This window comes from Salvia hispanica, chromosome 3 (assembly GCF_023119035.1).
Source record: "Salvia hispanica cultivar TCC Black 2014 chromosome 3, UniMelb_Shisp_WGS_1.0, whole genome shotgun sequence".
Taxonomy (NCBI): Eukaryota; Viridiplantae; Streptophyta; class Magnoliopsida; order Lamiales; family Lamiaceae; genus Salvia; species Salvia hispanica.
In genome coordinates, this window is record NC_062967.1 from 40231780 (window position 1) to 40256062 (window position 24283).

The 24283-nt window shown below is 36.2% G+C and overlaps 2 protein-coding genes and 1 long non-coding RNA gene across 3 annotated transcripts; all 3 read right to left on the minus strand.

Moving 5' to 3' along the window:
* Positions 1-1908: 1908 nt before the first annotated feature.
* Positions 1909-3218, minus strand: LOC125216097. Its single transcript, XR_007175354.1, has 3 exons — positions 3121-3218; positions 2628-2763; positions 1909-2471 (listed from the first exon to the last, which is right to left on the minus strand). It is a non-coding gene; the product is annotated as an uncharacterized LOC125216097 (long non-coding RNA).
* Positions 3219-15662: 12444 nt separating this feature from the next.
* On the minus strand, positions 15663-16374 carry LOC125210158 (clumping factor A-like). Its single transcript, XM_048109734.1, has 2 exons — positions 16102-16374; positions 15663-16034 (listed from the first exon to the last, which is right to left on the minus strand). Exons 1-2 carry the CDS (start codon positions 16372-16374, stop codon positions 15663-15665), a joined length of 645 nt encoding a protein of 214 aa, XP_047965691.1.
* Positions 16375-16934: 560 nt separating this feature from the next.
* On the minus strand, positions 16935-18656 carry LOC125210159 (dentin sialophosphoprotein-like). Its single transcript, XM_048109735.1, has 4 exons — positions 18547-18656; positions 18102-18473; positions 17701-17826; positions 16935-17487 (listed from the first exon to the last, which is right to left on the minus strand). The coding sequence occupies exons 1-4, from the start codon at positions 18654-18656 to the stop codon at positions 16935-16937; spliced, it is 1161 nt and encodes a 386-aa protein (XP_047965692.1).
* Positions 18657-24283: the final 5627 nt, after the last annotated feature.

The window sequence follows — 24283 nt, forward strand, 5'->3', positions numbered from 1 at the left end:
AATTCAAACTATATAAATTATCGTCCTTACTCCTTAGTCGTATTAATCTCCTTTATTTATAAAATATGGTCCGAATATTAATTTTGTACTATTGAAGAAAAGCTGAAAGAATAAAGAGTCCTACATTAATGCAAAATATAGAGTTTTTAAAGAAAGGCTTATCCTGTAAAATACTTATGCACTAACAACTAGGTTTAGTTTTTTTAAATATTTTAATAGTGTTTAAGTACTATTATACCCTTGTGTTGGTGGCCATAATGTGGCTGCATAGTATTATTGTAAATAAAAATGGTCCATCCACACCACTTGGCATTATGAGATTGACTTGGCATTGACGTGGTGTGTCCAGCCAATTACTTTTTGACAAATGTTAAAATAAAAGGGTCCACCTTCAACTACACAAATATTCCCTCCGTCCCGCTTTAGCAGTCTCATTTACTTTTCTGCCATCTTTTTATAAAAATGATAAAAAATAGTTAAAGATGAGAAATGGTAAATTAAGAGAGAGAATAATATAGAGAAGAGTCTTATCTACATTATTGTCTATCTTACTTTACCATTTCTCCACTTTAACTATTTTTTTATCATTTTTACAAAAAGATGGCAGAAAAGTTAATGAGACTGCTAAAGCGGGGCGGGGGAAGTATTTATTAGGAAACATTCATTATACCACTATTATGGAAAATTACACAATCTTAAATAGGAAAAGTACTACTATACCATTATATGTGCATTTTCCTATTTCAAAGATTTTAACAATAAAACAAAATGATTATCAAATAAAAGTGCTTAAAGCTTCCGTAACATCTGAACTAAGCACTAAAGAGCCAAGACTTGTTCAAGAGCAACCAATTCATGGTCGACTTGGTTCCATACACATCCATAAATGAGTAGACAAATTGTTTCAATGTGCTTATAAGATTTGAACTATCATTTCAGTTTCTTTTACTATTTTGAATTACCTTAATCTATTTATTGAGCACTGATGAGTGATGACCTGGTTTTGATAATGTGATCTGTGGTTTGAGAAAAAATATTAAGTGGCTAACATTTTCCTTATATTGAATGATATAAATATAATTGATGGGAGTACAAAAATTATAGCAATAACCTTTTCCTAAGTAAATGTGACAAGGTCATCATATTGAACTATGGAAATTTTTTTTGCAAACATAACTGTGTTAACAGTCTGCCTCATCAATATCGTTAATAGTTTACTTTATATTCATATCTTAAAGTTATGCAATGTATTATTACTATCACTTGGGCTTGTATGAACTAGTTGTACATAATTTCTCTCTCCAATGGTGGCATTGGCTATTCCTTTATCATTTGAACAAATCCATAGCAAGAGCACAAAGTTATGAACTTTTTAAGGGAAGATTGAATTACTAATGCTAGTGTACAATTTAGGAATCCAACAACCTAATTAAGTTATACTACTACATCTTTGGTTCTCAAAAAATAGTATAGGTAATGTAAAATTGATAAAGTGAGAGAGATATAGAAAAAAATTAGTTAAAATATTTGTAATAAGCTAAATAATAATGGTGTCCATCTTAAATTAACAGACTAATTTTGATTGATGAACTGAAATTAAATTTTTTTTTATGTTTTCGTAAATGGAGGTAGTATATTAAACTACATACACTTGACAATGATCTATAGATCCCTAGTTCTACATTTGTATGCTTTATTGTAATGAAAATTTTACATTTAATTCTATTGCAGAAGATGATAGTATAAAGAGTTATCGGAGTTCTTTTGTGATCTATAGATCCATAAGTGACCGGAGTTCTTTTGTTTAAAACTGGTTTATAATTTTATAGCTATCAAAATGGCAAATCATACTTGAAAATGGAATTATTAAATAACTGAATTCACTATATAAAACGGAAGGAGGAGTAATTGAAGAACCACCTCAAAATCAAGTCCATGACATATGGAGTATGTGATTTTCCAAATGATTCATAACATTTGGATCCAAATCTTAACCTATTACACACGACTTCTTCTTGGTACAAAAGTGATAAACGAAACGATCTAGGCTAGAAAACTCGCACTGATAAAGTTATTCTACCGCATCCAGCATCATGAGACAGGACTCACTAAGGTCCTATGAATTTCAATAACTTAAAATTCTAAAGTTGCAACGAGGTCTATTTCCTACATTCCAACAGTTCACAGTTTTCATGATTTAGAGACTCTTATATTTCTTGGACATAGTGGAGATTTGTGGTCATGTCTCCTTCGTTTTGGCTATAATTTGCCTCTAACCGGTGGTTTCACCGCTATATCTTCTCAGAGACAGAGGCAGGCATGGAAGATTGTGCTCAAGAAGCTAGCCACAGGTAACCGGGGCGTGTTGATGTATACATATTGTACTCCCTCACTTTATATGAACTTCCAGCCTTAATGACGAAAAGTTACCAAACAATTTCTCCACATCGTAATGGATGGATAGTATCATCCTACAAAACAAACAATTTGTATCTCAGTCAGTATATAAACAAAAAAATTCTGAACTAAGATATTGTCATCATCAATTTCTCCACATCGTAATGGAGGGACAGTTCCATTTCTTTTTCTTATTTTATTTTCTGGGAGGATGGGGAATGAACCAATACCTGTATCTTTACAAAGGGGAAGAATACCACCGCTTAGGTGCATCCAGTTCGTGTTCGTACTTCATAGCATCCTCATTTCCCCCAAGCGCTTTTGCCATCAGAATCACAAGGGATTTCCATTTTCTATCTCCAGCCCCTGCAAAACATGGGTATTAAATCAACATCAATACATAAAAAGGCCACATTGTTCAATAACTTATGTTAATTCATACCAAGAACCAAAAGTTTAGTATTTCCTCTTCAGATTCAGGTGTTTGTGTGTGTGTGTGTGTGTACGCACGCATTGGGGTTAGTGATGTCCATAAAAATGGCCATAAACAGATCGCAGAAGGCTATAAGTTAAATTAAAAAAAATCTGAGCAGATACGCAAAAGAAATATCCGATGACAGAATCGGAACATATCAGAGGAGAAAGCCCCAAACCAAACTTCAATATAAGTATCAACACAAAAGCAGACACAATCACAAAAATCAGAGGTAAGTTGGGTTGAACCTGTGAAGCCTCCTGAGTAATTCATCAGTGACAAAAGCCCTTGATAATAAAAAGAGCTCCAATGTATTGACTATTGAGCACAAGATGGATGAGATGGAGGAGAATGGGGTGGTATTTATACACATCTCGAGACACAAAGTAGTGAGACGTGTCTCGCCAACTTTGTTAATATCGAAAGAAAATAGCAAAACGTATTTACTACTTCCACCCGAAAATAGTAAAATGGACATATGCATTCAATGCTATATCCACATTTACGCTCCTATTGCGAAATATTATTTATTTTCCAGATCATTAAATGGTGTATATTACAGAAACGATACGTAAGCGCTTACATAAGAAGGTAGGCTTTTGGTATGAAAATGAATATGGGACTATATCCTGGAACAAGGAAGTGCATACAAAGAATTTGCTAAAATCACCATATTAGTATAAACTGCTACATGACTCTATGGTTGTGTTTCCTTCAAAATATGACATATAATTGGAAAATGACTAATAACATAAATATCATCATGAAGAGTGACCAAATTTACATTAAGATATCCCAATTTACAACTTTAACTAAATCTAATAATTCTAAAATTGTAAGCCATGTTTAATCATCTATATTAATTACGTCAGTAAGGATCCTCTGAGTCACTTATGTTTTCAGAGAGTAAAATATGTTGGGAAAATTAATCATCCTCATTGATCTTAGCATTACCATATGTTACTATTATTCACATCTTCAATACATAATACAAAGCAAAGCACACACAACTTAGTAATTAAAGCATAGCGCGATTAGCCAAATGTCACTAGAAGTGGTCTTGCTACATCACGTGGTACACAGAGCATAAATAATAGGCACTTTGAGCTCGCCATAACCATGAAACTTGCAGTCCATGAATAAAGAAAGAGCTTAGACTCCCCATAGTTGTAGACGGAGATTGAAATATAAACTCGTCTTTTAATTACAAGTAAGAAGCAACATCAGGCGTATAAGAACCTCGTCATCGTTGCTACCGAATTAGAAGTGATAAAACTGCTTTCTCATGCATCTTCATCACCATCTAAACTTTTGTGTTTACTTGATGAATCTGTTTTATTATATGAGGACGAAGGATAATTTGAGCGCACACACTTAGGATGCATACATTGGTAAATTTATTTATTTTACAAAGTCTAATTTTAGCAAATCATATTATTTCAAAGGGTGAACTTTGCACATTGTTTGTGGTTGGAGCAGAAAGTGATTGAGGAGCTAAGTGAACGAGGTGGGCTTTCTTTTTAAATAAGGGCAATGCCCTAAGTATATTTTTATGTGAAAATGATATGAATATTTGTCATGCCATGTTTTTTTTTATCTATGGAACCTATCTGCTGTGGCTTTTGCCATCTATGGATAATCGAATTCGGGTCTGACTAGGGAGTGAGTCCCTACTCAGGCTAGTGTACACCAATGGGGATCGTGAGCCGTCTTTTGGGTCGGCCGGTCTAGTGACTTGGAATGTGGCCACATTCCTTGTCATCAATGGATCAGATATGGTAGACATCTATGGGAAAATGACTGATCAGTCGAATTTTACGATGGAAATGATTTTAGTGTCTTGGGTATTTTTTTTAAAGTTAAAATCCAAGGTCACTCAATGATGGCATGATAAATACTTTTTATAAAATATTTTCGGCATGAGTCCACTGAGTGCATCAAGTACTCAGCCCTGCATTTCTTTTTTCCAAAATGTGCAGGTTGAGCTGTGACGAGCGCGGTGGGTGTTGAGCATAAAAGTGAAGAATGTCTATCAAATGTTCAGAATATGTTGTGTCTTCATACATAGCATTATTCTACTCTCGAAATGCTTCCGCTGAATGTTGTTTCTTTTGAGTTCATGTATAAGTTGAGATAATATCATTTTGAGTTGTTGCTTGTTGAAGTGATACTCTGATTTTTATTCGAGCCATTTTCTATTATATTGAGTTTTGGTCGAGTTTCGTTGTTTTCCCCTTTCTTCCCCGCTTCTTTAACCCCCCTGGTCGCGATTCACCATGTTTTCTATCCTTAGAAAATGCGGGCGTGACAAAGTGGTATCAGAGCAATTTTTCTTTCCGCTCTGGACCCGAGAGTCTTTTTCCACAAAATAAGAAATCAGATTTTGAATACATGAATTTTATATATTCCCACAAATTTTATGTATTATATTTATAGATTACACACGCATAAATATATAATCCCACAAATTTAGGAATATATGATTAGCACGAAAATATACAACCATATATATATCCAATCAATCTTCATACTCATATACATATATTATATACATGTAAATAATTAATCAATCATTATATTTATGAAATTTTGATAGAGTGGAGTGTTATATTGCTAACTCAATACCTAATTGCTAACTACAACTAAATAATAGCCATTAGATATTCAAATTAAGGGCCTAGATCATCAACCAAGAAATATCAATACGATCAACAAAAAACGTCAATAAAGCCATATGATTAATTCCATAAAATATCAATAGGGGTATTAATGTCAATTAACTACATGTTTAGTTATAACTAACTTTTAAAAGAAATCCCAAAACTTTAAATTCATATAACATATATCAAATTAAAGATATTTTTATAAGGATTCCAACGATATCATATATGCATATGTTCCGACGTCAAAATTTGAAAAAAATTCGAAAATTTTTCAATTTTTTCGTAAAGCAGAAATGTCAACATACTATATAAAATATGTCAACATAATACATGTAGAATGTCAATATAAGCAATGGGTTAACATTCTTAAAGCATCGTGTTGACATTCTCAAAGCATTGTGTTGATGTTTTCGAAAAACTATATTGACATTTTCATCTAAAACCCTAATTTGGAGTTTTTTTTTATCTTTTTTGATTTTATTAATAAAAACGAAAATTACACGTGACAAATTGTAGACCACACGTTTTCTAAAATCCTATGGCCTTAAGTTAGTTGTAGTTAGCAATTAAATGATGAGTTAGCAATTAATCACTCCCCTTTTGATAGAAAAATCGAAAATTTTTAATTTTTTCGTACAAGCCGAAATGTCAACATACCATATAAAATATGTCAATATAATACATGTAGAATGTCAATATAAGCAATGGGTTAACATTCTTAAAGCATTGTGTTGACATTCTCAAAGCATTGTGTTGATATTTTCGAAACACTATATTGACATTTTCATCCAAAACCCTAATTTGGAGTTTTTTTTTATCTTTTTTAATTTTATTAATAAAAACAAAAATTACACGTGGCAAATTGTAGACCACACGTTTTCTAAAATCTCATGGCCTTAAATTAGTTGTAGTTATTAATTAAATGAAGAGTTAACAATTGATCACTCCCCCATATCTAGATATTATGAAGAATTATCTAGATATTATTAGGTATTAAAATATTTAGATATTTTAGTAGAATTCCCTAGAATGTTAGGAAAATATCTAGATTTTTATGAAGAAAATATTTAGATATAAAATATTATAGATTCTAGTAGAGAATTCTAGAATATGAAATGAATCCCTATAAATAGGGGAGAGTTGTAACATTTTGCAAAGTTGAGAACTTATGAAAAAAGTTTGAGAAATAAAAGTGTGTCTTACTTTTCTCACATCACCAACCTCTCCAAAGCCATTTCACACATATTCCACTTATGCACCTCTCAAATATTTCCACCAAACTAAATTACTGCTCCAACATATATCTTATATATTTCCAACAATATCATCATTTAATCAATGAGGAATCAGCCAGACATCAAACATTCATAATCTGAATAAGATGCACTGACTAGTATTCTCACCTAAACAAGCTTTAATATTGAGAGCAATAGATCATAAAACCAGCCAGCAAACTGCATCAAGTTGAAGTAATGTAAACCTGCTTCAGCCATAGAGTGATCAGACTGCGAACCAGAAGCTCCACCTTTGGATTTCTCAGCATCTTCTGCCTTCTCGTCTTCCTATAGTGTTTTCTATCTTTTTTTGAGCTCCTCCGTCTTCGCGATGCATCTCTATTCTGCGGTCTTTTCCTTCTTCACAATCTCTTCAGTTCTCATGTTCCCCAATTTCGTCAGGTCATCAAATGATTTTGATTTCCCAGTGTGGAGAAAGCCCTTTCCTGCAACAAACCCTAATTGAATCATTTCTTCTATTATATTTTTACCATAAATCAAATGAATGTTTTAATTTCTTGATAATCATTGATGAATTCGAAGAGTAACTCATGCATAAAAATGAGTCCAAACATCACACAGTAAATCACCACGAAGAAAACCCTAGGATTACAGAGATAGATAAACACGATTCTAAGATTTTCACACAGAATTAATTCAGCGAAATCAAAATTCGACAAACAAATTGACAGGAGAAAGGATTACTTGACAGAGTAATTACAAACAAGAAGTTAATTGAAGTGATCGATAAACTGACGGCTTTTCGATTGGAGCAGATTCATCATCAGTATCATTGCTACTCTCACTAAATACATCATGAGCATCTACGGGCAGAGCTCGCTGTTAACTTGGCAGTCACAGCTGTAGAAGATCATAGAGAAAAGCCAGAAAAGGTGGCAGTCACAGCTGTAGAAGATCATGGAGCAAAGCCAGAAAAGGGAGTATCAATAATAGAACAAAATCAGGGATCATAGAGTGATCTCAGGGATTGCCTCAAATTTAATTTATTTCCCTTCCATAGTTTCCTTTTTATTCCTTGTACAGACGTTCTGAAATCTCTATTTAAAGAGACTCACATCAGTAATAACATCATCATTCAACACAGCAAAAAATATATTGCATACCTCTTTTCTTGCTTTTCCTTTATGGTATCAGCGCATAGGTTTTCCTAGGCCTGATTTTTTTTTCCGCCGCTCATTATCCGAGCAATGGGTGAAACAGAGGGAACCATTGTTACAAATATGCTCTCTACACAACAACCTTCTCTCATTCCAATATACCTACATAACAACTCAATCTCTGTGAAACTTTCTGAAACCAATTACCTAGTTTGGCGACAACAAATCATGGCAACCGTTAGGGGATACGGGCTCGAAGCCTTCCTCACCGGAGACCAACCCATACCACCTCGTATGCTTCCAAAAGAAGGAACAACACAACCTACTTTGAACCCAGATTTCAGTGCCACACTCAAATAGGAAAATTGACCCCCTTTGGAAGTGATGGAATGGGGGGTGGTTTTCGCGGGGCCGCGGTGGTCGGGGGGTTTCCCCGGGACGCCCTTTGAAATAAAATCATTTTGGTTATCCCGGAAACCGGGCCATTCCCGGATAAATGCGAGGGTATGAAAAAAATTTTCCCTCCTCAAGCGCCCCCCCCCAAAATAAAAAACATTCCCCGGTTCAAAAACCCCAAACCCTGCGAACATTGCCTGCTGGTTGTTTATTTTCCCGAATATCTCTAGGGGTGTTGTCTCCCCCGGAAACCCGGGAATGGGGCGCCACTAATCACTTACTAATGATTTCTAAACCTTGAACACCTCTTTGAATACCAGGGGGAAACCCTTTCACAACTTGGTGATGGTCACGGTTTTGGGATTGCTCATGTGGGGCGCCCAATATTGCCCTTTTCCCTCTAAAAATTCATTTTGCTCAATAATCCCCTACATGCCCCCCCAAAGTCACCAAAAATTTGCAAAAATTGTCTAAATTTTTGTTTAAATTTACCGTTTTTTTTTGAATTTCATCCATCTTATTGTTTTGTGAAGGATCAAATCCCCAAAGGCCATTTTCCCCCAAAAGGTCTCTCGACAACGGCCTCTACAAGTTTTTGCTTAAAAAATCCCCCCAAAAGTCCCCCAAAAGCCTTAAGTTCCCCTAAGAGTTAACTTAACTCGTCTTTTTTGTTCTCAAGAGGGGGCCCTTTTTGGCCTTTTTTGTTTTTTGCGTCTTTAGACCCCCCCCGGCTTTAAAAGTTTTGGGCCCTTTGGCTTTAATTTGTAGAAAGATTCTCAAAGAATGTAATATCCCCTTTCATTCAATAAGTCATCTTTATTATGTCATTCTTCCGTTTGGCCAAAGTCATCGCCTACCTTACGCCCTTCTCAAACTCAATACAAAACTTTTCCCAAATTTGTTCACAAAATGGGTCTTTGGGGGCCTTGCTCCAAACCCCCCCTAGGAAGGTTTTGTTTATTTTGTCAACTTTATCGATCAATAAAAAGGGACCTTGGGTTTTTTTTGAAAACCAAAGTGAAGTCCTTGATGCCTTCAAACATTTCGGGCCAATGTTGAAACACAAATTTAACTCCCAAAATCTTATCTCTCCCAAACGAAACAGGTTTGGGGAATATCGGCTCTTCCCCTTTTTAAAAGAGGGGGTTAAATCGGATTTTGCCCTACACTCCCCAAAAAAATTGGGGACCAACGCAAAAATCGTCATGTTTTGAGACGGGGGTCGCTCTTTACCCCCAAACCGGCCCCCCCTCATATTTCCGGGGTGATGCTTTTCCGGTGTAAAACCCCTTTTAAACCGGGTGCCCCTCCATTTCCCCGCCCCCCCCTCCCCAGGAGGCTCTTTGGGGCCCCACCTATCACCCCCCGATTTAAAGGTGTTTGGGGGGCTTTTTATTCCCCAAAACTCGGCCCCCCAAAAAGAATAAGCTCCAAATTGGTCCCATCGCCACAATTCCTTTTTTACGCCCCTAAACCAAAGGATACAAAGGGTTCATCTAATGGAAAGGGGATCGTATCTCGGGGTATCATCTTTGATGAGAATTCCCTTTTCCCTTCAAATTCCTTCCAAACCCCCTCCCAATAGCCTCCCCCAAACCAATTTCTCGTTACCATCCCTCTCCCCTATTCACATTCTTAACAACCCCCCCCCTTCTTCCATTTCCCCTCTCCCGGAACCCCCCCTTTCCCCCACCCCCCTCTCCCCATCCACTCTTAGAACTTTCGACCTTTTTCTCCCCCTTTCCCAAAAATCCCAAACTCCGGGAAACCGCCCCCAATAAATGCCCGAAATCTCGATAAAGTCCCCTTTCCTTTTGTCATCTGGCCCCAAAAATTTTTTATCTAAACCCCCCAGAAAATTTCCCCCCGCTCACCTTGGGGTTTCCCCCTCCCAAAAACATCACATCCCTGACCACTCTTTCCCCCGGCGGAGTATTTTCAAACCCAAACTATTCCTTTCTTCGCCCTGCCCCACCCACCCTTCCCAAAAAGGGAAAATTTTCTTTATCTATCCCCCGCCCCAAATTGGCCATGGCGGAGGAATTTTTTGCCCTCCCCGCCAAAACCCGGATCTTCTTCCCCCCGGGAAAAATCTTATTGGCCCCCCGGATATTCAAAAACAAAAAACTTTCAACCCGGGGACATAGCCGACCGGGTTTTGCCCCGTTGCTTTAAAGGTTTTTCCCAAAAGCCCCTTTGATTTCCCCAAACCTTTAATCCCCCTTTTGGGAAAACCCCCCAATTCCCCCTTATTTTTTGGGATTGCACACCATGGGATGGTCCATTACCCATTTTGGGTTCAAAAACGCTTTTCAATAGTGATCTTAAGGAAGACTTTTACATGCGTCCCACCGGGGTTTGAACAAGGCCCTCCCCTTTTGTATGCAAACCGAAAAGACCCTTTAGGCCCAAACAAGCTTTCGTGGCCCCGGTTCTCCACCATCCCCGGGGCCCCCCTTCCGGCTTTGTTAAACTCGGCCCACAAATTCTTCCCTGGGAAACCCAAAACCCACATTACCTACTTGCTCCCTTTTTGTTGATGACATGCCCATCCCGGGGGGGTTTATTTTTGGGGTTATCCCTCATGTTATTGAACCTTTTAAATTTAAACTTTTTCCTTTAAAAATTTGGGGGGAAAAAACCTTTTTTTTTGGGATTGAAGTCTCCGGGCCTCTCGGGGGTTGATCTTCCCAATTTCATACATCAAGGAAAATTTTTGAATAAGGTTAAAATGCTTGGCCTTAAACCCCTTCCCCCGTGTCTAGTAAGGGTAAAGATAATGGAAATCCTACGGTGGATGGAAAAATTGATAAAATGTTGTAGGGGCCCCTTGGGGCCACCCAAACACTGGCCCAACTTAGCTTGGTCAAAGTGGTGGTTATGGGTGCCTCTTTAAAACTTTGGGAAAAGTTTGAAAAAGAATTCTACGTTTCTTGAAATTCAGTGTATAAATTGGTATTTGATATGATGTGTACATTAAATAACTTCTTGAATATGACCATATAATAAGTGATCTGATCTACATTCAATTAATTACCTCTCTTCTCTCTCTTACTAACCATTTGTAATGCCCCGCTTTTTTGAACTCTAATTTTCGAACTCTAAATTTTTTTTTGCATTTAATACCTTGAAGTCCGTAAATTAAATGGGGTGTGAAATAATTATTTGATATTCTAGTGACCTATTTGGATTTAGGGTTTTGACTATGCATTGACCGAGTCAACTTCGTTGATTACGTGACGTGGCTGGTTGAAAAATTGATGCGGGATGAATTTAATTATTATTCGAATGAGTGGTTTTATTGTCGAGGTGAAATAACCTTTTTACGAGTTTGAGTTGCAATGGAGAAATTATAAATTATAATTTAAATATTTCTTTTCTCCGAGAAATATTTATTGGACTCAATTCCGTATTGGATCCGATAAATTAAATAAATAATAAAAGTCCAGTCTAGTGAAAAATAAACTATGAGCTACACTATTAAATGAAAAGGTTTTGAGCCCAAATTAATTTAATTAATCTGTCTTGTTTCCAAAGACTTTCCTTTAATTTGAATTGCAGTAAAATAAATTTGCAAATATTTCTCCTCTTTCTTCACGAGGTGCTGCGCGACGGAGAGAAAGAGATCGAGGAGGTGTGATGCCGATGAGAAATTTATTCCCTGCGAGAAGTCGAGAGGGAGTAATGAAATGGTGTGTGTTTCTTTTCAAATTTCAAGTTGAGTGTGTTTCCCTTCAAATTTCGTGTTACAAGGGAGTGTTCTGTTTTTTGGAGTTTATATTTCTCCTTTACTTTTTTTTCAGTTTTGTTCTTATTTTTAAAATGGGAGCTGTCGTGTGTTTTGGAAAAGGAGTAATATTTTGCATCTTATTTGAATGGGTGTTTTCTTTTATAGGACTTGGGCTCTTCAAATTTAATTTGGTTTTGGGCTGGTAAATGTTATTGTTTTGGGCTATGGAGTTAATTAAATCCATGTCAATTAAGATAACTCTTTGCCACATTGTTGGGAACGTGAGCGGTCGGAATTGATCGAAATCTTTAAGTTTTTAATTGGGAAAAATTCGTAATCTACTCGATAAAAATAATGGAAGGCTTAGGATGCATGCATCTTATTTTGTTTGAATTCCTTGTGTTGATCTATGTGTTACTTTTTAAATTTTAAAGGTGATATATCGTAAGTGAATCGTGATCGCAAGGAAAAGAATATAATTTCGGATTAAGCACTCGAGGTGGACTTTCTTTTAAATAAAGACAATGTCCAAACTATTTTTTATCGATGGGAATTAAACGCGAAAATGTTTATAATGCCGTATTTTTTGTTTTAACGTGCCTATGTGAAATGGCTTTGTCATTTATTAGTTAAATCGAATTCGAGTCCTTGTAGGGCCGCAAACCCCACTTGGATTAGTCTACACCTATGGTAGACCGTGTGTCAGCGTACGCCCTGCATGTGTTTTCCTTATGTGCAAGTTGAGCGGCGACGAGCTTGTGGTAGTGTTGAGTCAAACTATAATCATTGTTGGATTTATTTTGAATTCCGAGGGGCGGCGTGTCTTCACATATGGCGTTACTCTTACTCTTGGATGCTTCCGCTGAATTATGACTATTTTTTTCTCCATTATGTTTTCGAACCCCTTTTCGCTCTAGAATTATAGATTATGATAATTGTTGACTTTGGTTTTAAAACCTAAGCATTTACTCTCATTTTTACTCGTTATTTGAATATTAATTCTTTTTGTCAAACTTTTATTGAAACCTTAGGAATTTCCCTTTCTTAAAGTCTCATTAGTCGCGATCACCCGCATTTATTAACCTTAAAAAGGGCGGTCGTGTGACACAATTAGTATTTCTCTAGCTAACAATTAGTATTTCTCGATCGCAAGCGGAAAGGAAGGAGAGTCTTATTTATTGGGGTGAAAATGCAGTTTGGAAGGAAGACTGCAGCTTCAAATTGCATTAGATACACACATTGTGTATGTATAACTTCAATTGAAAAAAGAGTGGAAATTTTGTGAGAGTAACTGTATTCAAGCCGCCGAAGAGGTTTGACATGTGGCATTCAGCGATTTCAATTTAAAATTTGATTTTTTTTTTTATAATTAGAATTCAAGATAATTACAGAGTATATATTTCCATTTTACTATTATTATCGATGCTTATCGAATTAAGTGAGCTTGAATGCCAGATGGAGCATCTCTCTCATTCTAATTGTACATTAAGTTATTTTAGATAGGTTCTTTTCAATTTTAAAAGTTTAATTTATTAGTATATAGGGATTCTTAATTTCTTACGCTCATACATAGAAAATATACTATCATAGTACCGTTGGAAAATATTAGAGATATCTTGGGGGAGTAATTTAATATGGTAGAAATATGAAAAATGGTTTATTTATTGGCATCCACTTCTTATTTTAGAATATCTATTTAATACTTTTATATTTTAAATATAAAAATATAGATATTTTTTAAATGGAAAGTGATCAATTGCTAACTCATCATTTAATTACTAACTACAATTAATTTAAAACTATAGGATTTTAAAAAATTTGTGGTCTACAATTGCTACGTGTAATTTTTGTTTTTATTAATTAAATCGAAAAAGATTAAAAAAAACTATCAAATTAGAGTTTTGGATGAAAATGTCAATATAGTGTTTCGAAAATATCAACACAATGTTTTGAGAATGTGAACACAATGCTTTGAGAATGTTAACACATTGCTTATATTGACATTCTACATGTATTATATTAACATATTTTATATACTATATTGACATTTGTGTTGTACGAAAAAATTAAAAAATTTCAAAAAAAATTTCAAATTTTGACGTCGGAACCTATGCAAGTGAGATCTCGTTAAAATTCTTATGAAATTATCTTTAATTTGATATATGTTGTGCGAAAAAATAATTTAAATCGAGAAGTTATATGCGTTTTAAAGTTATGAGATATTTTTGAAAAGTTATTTACAACTAATTTGTTGTAAATTGACCTTAATACCCTTGTTGACGTTTTTTGTTGATCGCATTGACATTTCGGGGTTGATGATCTAGGCTCTTAATTTGAATATCTAATGACTATTATTTAGTTGTAGTTAGCAATTAAGTGTTGAGTTAGCAATATAACACTCTCCATTCTTAAATAATATCTATAATCTAGACTATTCTCCTAAGGGGGTCCTAAATAATATCTATAACACAGGTTTTCTAAAATACTATGGTCTTATTAAATTAGTTGTAGTTAGCAATTAAATGATGAGTTAGCAATTGGTCACTCCTCATTCTCCTAAGATATTTAGATATTTCTACTAAAATATTTAGATATTTTCTCTTGTCTATTCTAGACAATTCTACCTAATATCTAGATGTTTGTATAACATCTAAATATTTCCACTGCAAAATCAAGTTTATTTAATAATATTTTAACAAGTACATGGGATTTAATTTATCTATTTTTATATGAAAGGCAAATTAGCTAAAAATTATCAAATTCTAGTTCGTCTCAATTTATCAAACTCTAGTTCATATCAAATTCCAGCCGCAAAGTAGACGGATGAAATAATTGCGAAAATAAAAAATTTGTGATTTATAATCCAGTTTTTGAAAAAATAGATCAAAATCTGACCATTTTCCATGATTTATTTACCAATTAGTATTTGCCCTTTGTATAAATTTGAAATAATTGATATTTCCTGGAATAACATGATCTAGCAAGCCCTAAAACTCCCGAAATTCCCGCCATTCAACCATGCACATAAAATAAATACTACTACTACTACTTAATATTATAATCCAAATTTCATTAGGGAAAATAACAGAAAAATATCAATGCAATACAAACAAAAACATAATTGACTTTTTAGAAAATTTATGTTCAAAACATTACTATAACAAATAAAATGATTTTTCGAAATTTTCTTCTTCAATGTAAAGAAATTTATCCCTTGCGCACACAAGAAATTTACAAAAAATGATTGGCTAGCTAGAATTCATAACATCGTAAATAATGTCAACTAAATGCAGGTACCAAAATTATTAGCAAATTAAAAAAGAAATTGATCATGAAAAAATGGATATCATAAAAGTGGAGAAAGTGATCAAATGGTCTTAAACAACCAAAGTTTGATGAATGAATATTGAGCAAAGTAAAGTGATTGGAAAATATGGTTATGAGTTTCCATCAAACTTGTTCATCATCTTCTCCAGGGTGAATGCCAAAGCGTGAAAATAACCAACCAATTAATCCAGTTCTTCTTGAGTTGTTCCCATCTTCTTCAATGCGAAAGCATGGAAATAAACAATCAATTAATGTAGCTCTACTGCTGGATCAGTGCCCGATTCAACAGCCTAGCTCGCTCCCATCTTCTGCAGTGTTGGCTTCATCCGACGTAGAACTCATTACTTGTTCAGCCTTAGACTCATGATCATCCGGCGAATAACTCTCCACTTGTTCAGCCTTAGACTCATCATCATCCCGTGAATAATTCTCCACTTGTTGAGCGTTGGACTCATCATCATCCGACAGATAGTTCTCCACTTGTTGAGCCTTGGACTCAGCATCATCCGATGGATAATTCTCCTCTTGTTCAGCCTTGGACTCGTCATCATCCGGTGAATAATTCTCCACTTGTTGAGCGTTGGACTCATCATCATCCGGTGAATAATTTTCCACTTGTTCAGTGTTGGACTCATCATCATCCGACAAATAATTCTGCACTTATTAAGCGTTGGACTCGTAATTTCTCCACTTGTTGAGCATTGGACTCATAACTCTTCACTTGTTGAGAGTTGGACTCATGATCATCCGACCTACAATTCTTCACATCACCCACCACCTCCTTATCTTCTTCTTCATATTCAATGTTTGAATCGTTCCCATCTTCTTCAGTTACGTCATCAGCAATCGTCTCCTCCTCATCATCATCAGAATCCACCATTACATAGCTGGAGTCATCAGAAAATGAAGACGAAGACGTGTCTTCTTCTTCTTCTTCTTCTTCATTATCAGATATCGTCTTATCTGTATCATCATCCCTGCCACATTTACCCATCAATCAATTTCACAATCAAAAACGAAGCAAGAAAATATTTTCTTGATGAATAATGACAACGAGTAGAGGAGAAAGCAAACCCTAGTTTTAAATTGCAGTAGGAGGAGTCGCTGAAATCATCATCACAAGTCTCACAATTTTGCATATAAATAGTACTCATGTAGTACTATTACGCTCTTGTGTTATGTTTACATACGAAACATGTTAGAGACAACGTTCTAATTTATTAGATTAAGTAAGTTTTTGTTTTTGCTTTGTTCGATTTTAGTTTAATCAAACTTTCAAATCATTAAATTACTTTTACAATTAGATGATCGTTTTCTTTACATCTTATAATTACAATTTCTAATCAATTCAAAACATTATATTGCAAGAATTAGATCTGACGATTGAAAATCATAAACATGCATAACATCGCAAATAATCATAACAAAATGCAAGAAACATTAGCAAATAAAACGAAATTGATCATGAGAAAGTGAATATCATAAAACTTGAGAAATCATGAGTTTGATGAACCAATATTCAGCCTAGCAAAAGTGACATGTAAAGTTTGGGTATCAGTTTCCCTCAGCCTTCTTATCATCAGATACCTTCTTCTCCTGCTTTTCATTGCTGGACCGGTCATCATTCGACGACGTCTCCACCTTATCTTCTTCGCCTCCGGTGGCAGTGGTGGATACTTGCTCGGATGCCCTCATTCCAAAGCTACTGCTGAAACCATTCCATTGGAATGGTTTGAGTCTGTCCATCCACGTTACCATATCATCTTCATCAGCGTTGGACAACGACTTCGTCTCCACCTCCTTATCTTTTTCTCCAGCAATGCCCTTAGCATCTTTTACATTGCTATAGGTAAAGAGTCGTTTCAGTCTGTATGTATTTCTGGCCATCCACATCTCCGTATCATCTTCTTCAGAGTCGGACGATTCTTCATAACAATTCTTCTCCTCCTCCTTATCTTCATCATAATTCTTCTTCTCCTCCTTATCATCAGCTTCTTCAGAATTCTTCTTCTCCTTATGATCATCTTCATCAGAATTCTTCTGCTCCTGCTTATCATCGGCTTCAGCCTTGGAGCCATGATCGTCATCAGATCCAGACGTGGCATCGCTGGATTCATCAGAAGTCGTCTTATGCTCATCTTCACCAGAATTCTTCTCCTCCTTATCATCATCTTCATCATCAGAATTCTTCTTCTCCTCCTTGTCATCATCATCATTATTATCATCATCAGAATTCTTCTCCTCCTCCTCCTTATCATCATTATCATCATCAGAATTCTTCTTCTCCTCCTCCTGCTTATCATCATCATCAGATCCAGACGTGTCATCGGTGGATTCATCAGAAGTCGTCTTATGATCTGAATCATCTTCTACAATAGCATTGGACACTTCTTCACCACCACCATTTTCATCTTCATTGCCTTCATCTTCACCACCAGACTCATTCCTGCCACATTAATTCACTCATCAATCAATCTCATAAACAAACATTAACATTGAATAAAAACCAGTAAAATGAAAATTGGGGGAAATGAAACCCTAATTTTGAATTAGGAGAAACAAACTCACTTCAGTTTGTTTGCAACAGTATCTTCTTCAGATGAACAGTTCATTATATCAATCAATTAATCTCAAACAAAACATTAACATTGAATAAAAATCAGTAGAATGAAAATTGGGGGAAATGAAACCCTAATTTTGAATCAGGAGAAACAAACTCACTTCGGTATGTTTGCAGCAGTATCTTCATCAGATGAACAGTTCATTATATCAATATACTCATAAGAATCCACCTCCTCCTTAGCCTCATCATCAACATCAGATTCAGACTTATCACTGGAGTCATCATCAGATTCAGACGAGCTGTCGCTCGATTCATCATCAGATTCAGACGACTTGTCGCTCGATTCATCATCAGACTCAGACGAGTTGTCGCTCGATTCATCATCAGATTCAGACGTTCCGTCGCTGGATTCATCATCTTTTTCATCATCAGCATTGTTCATATCATCTTCAGGCTGAGAAGCAGAAGCTTCTCCATCCATGGTTTTGCCACGCTTCTTGGGGCTCTCAACGGAAGAGCCGCACTCTCCCCTGCAATGTGTTGATGAATTCAACAAACAAAGTGGAAGGAAAAGAAGACAAGTAAAATCAGAAAAACACTCACTTCAATTTCGAAGCGGCATTATCTTTGCTAGTCGTGTTGTCGTCGTCTTCGATGTCTTTCTTCCTCTTCGAAGTGTCGATGTTGCTCTTCTTGCCGTCGGAACCCTCCATCCTCCGCCGCACGATCAAGATCTCACTCTCTCTCTCTCTCTCTTCCTTCACTACCAAAACCAGCTTTCTCTCTCTAACTGCCCAACTTTTCGCATGCAGAAGGACAGAATCACAGTCGGAATACAGTTTATAACAGAATTGGGTAAAAAAATTGGGAGAAAAATTTAACGGTATGCAACGGATTAATTGAGAGATGATGACCGCATTTCTTTCTTTTTTTTATTACAAATTATACTAATTAGTTTGTATATCTAGTCTTCCATTGTTCTCATTAGGGGTGTCAAAATGGATATCGGGAATTGGATACCCGATATCCAAACCCGAAATATCGGGTAATTGTATATCCGATATCCGATTTTTCGGGTTTCGGGATCGGGTTCGGGTATAAGATTTTTGGATTATCGGGTATCGGGTAACCCGATACCCGATCGGGTATACCCAAATTATCCGATTTTTTTAATTAAATTTAATAAATTATGTATTTATTTTATTATTTTAAAACTTTAATTAAAAGTTTATAGTTAATTTTCTTAAAAAATAATTAAAAAAATTAAAATTAAAATCCAAAATCGGGATTGGATATCCGATTTTTCGGGACTGGATACCCGAGTCGGGTATTTGGGTACCCAAAATTATTTTCGGATCGGGTATCGGGTATTAGATTTTAGGAAATTCGGGATCGGGTACCCGAAATTTTCGGATCGGGTACCCGCGGGTATCCAATTTGACAGGCCTAGTTCTCATATTGGGTCCTCAATGGATAATTATATGATGACGTGTCATAGTCATTACTCATCCAACTAAAATAATCTTATAATTTAATTCTGAATGGATGATTATTATATGATAATGAGTCGGAGCATCCAAACGGTACCACAGAGTCTGTTCGATTTGAAATATTATACCTCATAATTAAATATATATTATGTTTGGTTCATGGGATTGAATCTCACAACTTAGGGGTCGTTTAGTTTACAATATTATACTCCATTATTACTCCTCCATCCACCAATACAAACAAGACCAATTTTGACCGGACACGAATTTTAAGAAATGTAGTTGAAAGTGAGTGGAAAATGTTAGTAGAAGGTTGGTCCTACTTTTATATACTCCCTCCGTCCACGAAAATTCATCCCGATTTGACCGGGCACGGGTTTTAAGAAATGTAATGGAAAGTGAGTTGAAAAAGTTAGTGGATTGTGGGTCCTACTTTTATACTCCCTCCGTCCCGGCTAAGATGACACATTGCTTAGCCGGCACGGGATTTTAAGAGTTATTGGTTTAAGTGTTTAATTGGAGAGAGAATGTGGGTGTAAGTATTAAAGTAGAGAGATAAAGAAAGATGGATATTTTAATAGGAGTGAGAAAAAGTGGTTGAGTGTATTAATTAGAGAGAGAAAGTTACCAAAAAGGAAATGTGTCATCTTAGTTGGGACAAACTAAAAATGAAAACGTGTCATCTTAAGCGGGACGGAGGGAGTATATTAGTTTTATAATAAAATGTGAGTAGGAATGAGTTAGTGGAATATGAGGTCCACTATAAAAAATGGTAAAAGTGAAATGGAACAAATTTTGGGGGACGGACGAAAATGGAAAAATGGGACAAATTTTCGTGGACGGAGGGAGTATTAGTTTTATATTGAAATGAAGTTAGTGAAATGTTGGTCCATTACCAAAAGTAGTAAAAAAGCAAATGAGACATTTAATGGTGGACGTTTATTGGTTAGACCTGCCCAAGGTTTATCGAATCGACGGTTAAAACCGAAACCGTAACCGTCGGTTACAGTTCCGAATCGAAACCGTGAGAATTTACCCGAACCAAAACCATCGATTTTTGAACCGTGGTTTGGTTCAGGTTCAAAAAATTCCGAACCGAAACCGTGCCGGAACCGCCGGTTCCGCGCGGTTTCAAACCGGAACCGCGAAAAACCGCTGAAAAACCGTGAAATCAAGCCGGAACCGCCAAAAACCGGCGGTTTGGAACCGTGAAAAACGGTAAAAAAAACGCCGGAAAACTGCCGATTTGAAACCGTAACCGCGAAACACCCTCGCGGTTCGGTTCCAGTTCAACAATTTCTAAAACCGGAACCGACGGTTCCGCACCGTAACCGTCGGTTCCTAAACCCTGGACACCTCTATTATTGGTGGACGGAGGGTGTAATATTATGTTTGGTTCATGAGATTAAATCTCACAACTTAATCCTAAATAGATAATCATGTGGTAGTGAGTCATAGTCACCCCCATTCCAATAAAAATAATCCCACAAGTTAGATAGATAATTATACTCCATATGTCCCATAAAAATATGAACAATTGAAATGACACAGGAATTAATGCACAATTAGTAAAGTAAGAGATAGCAGAAGAAGGGTAAGTAGTGTTAGTGGATGGCGAGACTCACATTATTATTAGGACTCGTTTGATAAAAAAGATGGGATATGAGAAGATATGTAAAATAAGATAAGAAATACGGGTTTTATGTCAAGATATGTAAAGATACGATTTTTATTTTTGTTGTTTGATAGAACAGAAATTATCTAAATTTGTATAGTATATTAAATAACATGGCTTAACTAACAAATTGATGGGTTACATAAACATAGTTAAAGTTATAATTTTGGTAAGCTTTGGTAGGGCCCTTGTCTTATATTGGGCTTTGAGTTAAACTTAACAATGATATCAAACAATTAGAAATGTCTATATATAATTCTCTATTTTGGTATTACTAACTTATCAAACACGCCCTTAGTGTTTAATGAGTTGTAACAGTGGGTCATAATGATATAAGTTGTAGTAAACAAATTAATGTATATGGTAATGAGTTGGAGACAACTTTTCATAAATGGAAATGCTCATATTTTTTATGGGATAAAAGAAAATGAAAAATGCACATATTTTTATTAAACGAAAATGAGCTATAGCCACCTCCTCCAACTAAAATAATCTCATAACTTAATCATAAAGGTTAATAATCACATAGACTCACAGTAACCGAACAACACAATACTTGTTTAATTCCAGGAGTTTAGTTAAATTCAGGACGGTCCCATTAACTAGTAGTATTTCTTTTCATTTCATTTATTTTCTTAATTTAATTAAAGACGTCAATTTTGCACTAAAGGAACAATTAATAAAAAAAAATTAAAATTTTATGATTTAAATGACTACTTGAAATATTAAAATGTAAATTTGATTTTGTAAATAGATCGATTCTAGAATAGGAAGAGGATGTCTATAAATACGGATAAGTTGTAACATTTTGTACAAGTTGAGAACTTGAGAAAATTTGAGAAATAAAAGTGTTCCTTTGTTTTCCCAAATCACCAACCTCTCCTAAACCATTTCACATATATTCCACCTATTCTCTTCTCAAATATTTCCTCCAAACTTAAAGTCTCGGTTTACCAATTTAGTCTACCCACCATTAGAAGTCTTAGTTCACTTTTAATATAAATAATAGGTAGACTCTACTTTCCACTAACTCATTCCACTAACATCCTATTATAAAATTAATATATAAAAATGAGTGTCACTGATACGAGCATATCTCTTAAAATATTCCTCATATCTATTATTTAGTTAGTCATTGATTTCCCATATATTTTCATATATTATTAGGATCTTTATTTTCTTGTTCCCTAAGTCAGAGTAGTTTATAAATAGGAGATATTGTATTCTTCTATGACATTGAAGAAACATAATTATCCTTTTATTTTATATTTATGCTTTTATCGTAACATTCCTGGTTTGATCGACCGGCAAAGCTCCGGCGACTACCTTTTATTCCATAATTTGACGCCGGATTGATCGACGGACAAAAGCTCCCGCGACGTTCGACGCGAATTATTCGAGTTAAGGAACTTCATCCTTAACAATTTGGTGCTTTCATTGTGATCTCTTCCTCCGCATCATCGTCAACATGTCGTACACCTACACCGGATATCAACTCCGGCAGGCGGATTACCACCCATGGCAGCCTGCATATCAACCCCCACACCATCCGATCAGAGCGTTAGATCAACAACCACCACATCCACAGGATGGGCGACTCCACCAACAACACAATCCCTACCAAGCCCGTCAGCCCACTTCATGGGATCCGCCATGGCTGCGCCAGGAAACTGCATATCAGCAACCATCGTCCTACGAGCCAGTTCTGTACTCTCCACCACCGCCCACTTGTTGGGACCCGCCGTGGTTGTGCACGCAGCAGGGATACTCACCGTATGATCAGCCACTGCCCCTTGACCCTAATTCACGTTGGAATCAGCACTGCATAACACGTGAAACAGCGGCGCAGCCGCACACCTTTGACAGTGGGTGTTCCACTAGACAGCCCACCTCTTGGCAGCCTTGTCCAGCCACCACCACGGCAAATCCGATTCTCACACAACTTCAACAGTTTTTGGAAGCGTGCTACAGGATGGAGTCTCGCCTTGATGCAGCTGACCGACGCATCGACAACATGCTTCCTCCCGAGCAGCCTGAACCTGCCCAGCCCTACGGCTCCCAAACTTTTGGGTCTGGGGACCTCGTTCAGCACCTTCCTCCATCAGGAAATCGCAAGGCTTCGCTCGAGCCGCCATACGCTACGTCGCAAAATACGCTATCAGCACTTCTTCCTTGGCAAGTGGAATATCGCTCGTCGACTTATGCTCTGTCCAAGACTTCAGATGGGGATGTTTTGGAGTGTAATAAGAAAGAGAATTTGATTCTTAATTGTGATCGAGTCGAGGAAGGATTTGATGATTCTTCGGAGAAGATTCTACATTCTTCTTCTCGTTTTTATGGCGTTGAAAAGGTTGATATTGATGGGAATTTGGAAGCACGGGAAGATGATGCGAGGGAATTGAAATCTGTAGAGGGAAAGAAGTCAATTTTGATTATAAAAGATAAATTTGTGCATATGTGTGTTGAAGAAGATGAAGCTCCGCCTGATAATGGAGTTTTGAATCCCCTAAAGAATTGGCTCAAGCTACTACCTGATGGGAGTTTGCCAAGCATTAACGTCTGTGCTGCAATTCTGAGGATTTTCTTTGATCTTCTAATTAGCTTGGATCAGTTTGGTCAAAGAGAACAATTGAAGAAAAATGACCTTGGAAAGGACATTATGTTTTTGTCTAAGCCGACTGAGGAGACCAGAAGCAACCAGAAAATTGCTCAAGAATTGGTTTAACACATGGAGCCATCTAGTTTTCAACAAGAGTCCTCCCTCGGTGTATTTTTATGGGAATAATGAAGGGAGACCATCAACCATTCGGTATGCGTTTGATCCAGGAGGAGATATAATGTGAATCTTCTAGATTGAAGACTCATGAATTTGCCCCGGACTTATTCTTGTAAATAAACCCAACAAATAAACAAGATAAACCAAGAAATGGAACAAGAAAAATGGATAAAAGGATAGAGGATGGATTAGTGTTATGATTTAGATGAAGAACAAGAAAGAAATCCCAAAGGCACTTTCACATATAAACACCTAATGGCTCCACAAACTAGCAACACAAGAACTAGCAAGCATACCTTTACAATCAACCTTAGCCCGGCAAAAGATCGAATGCAACCCGAAGGAATTTGATAAGTCTTCAAAAGATGAAGAAGGTGAGCTCTCAAATATGGAGAAATG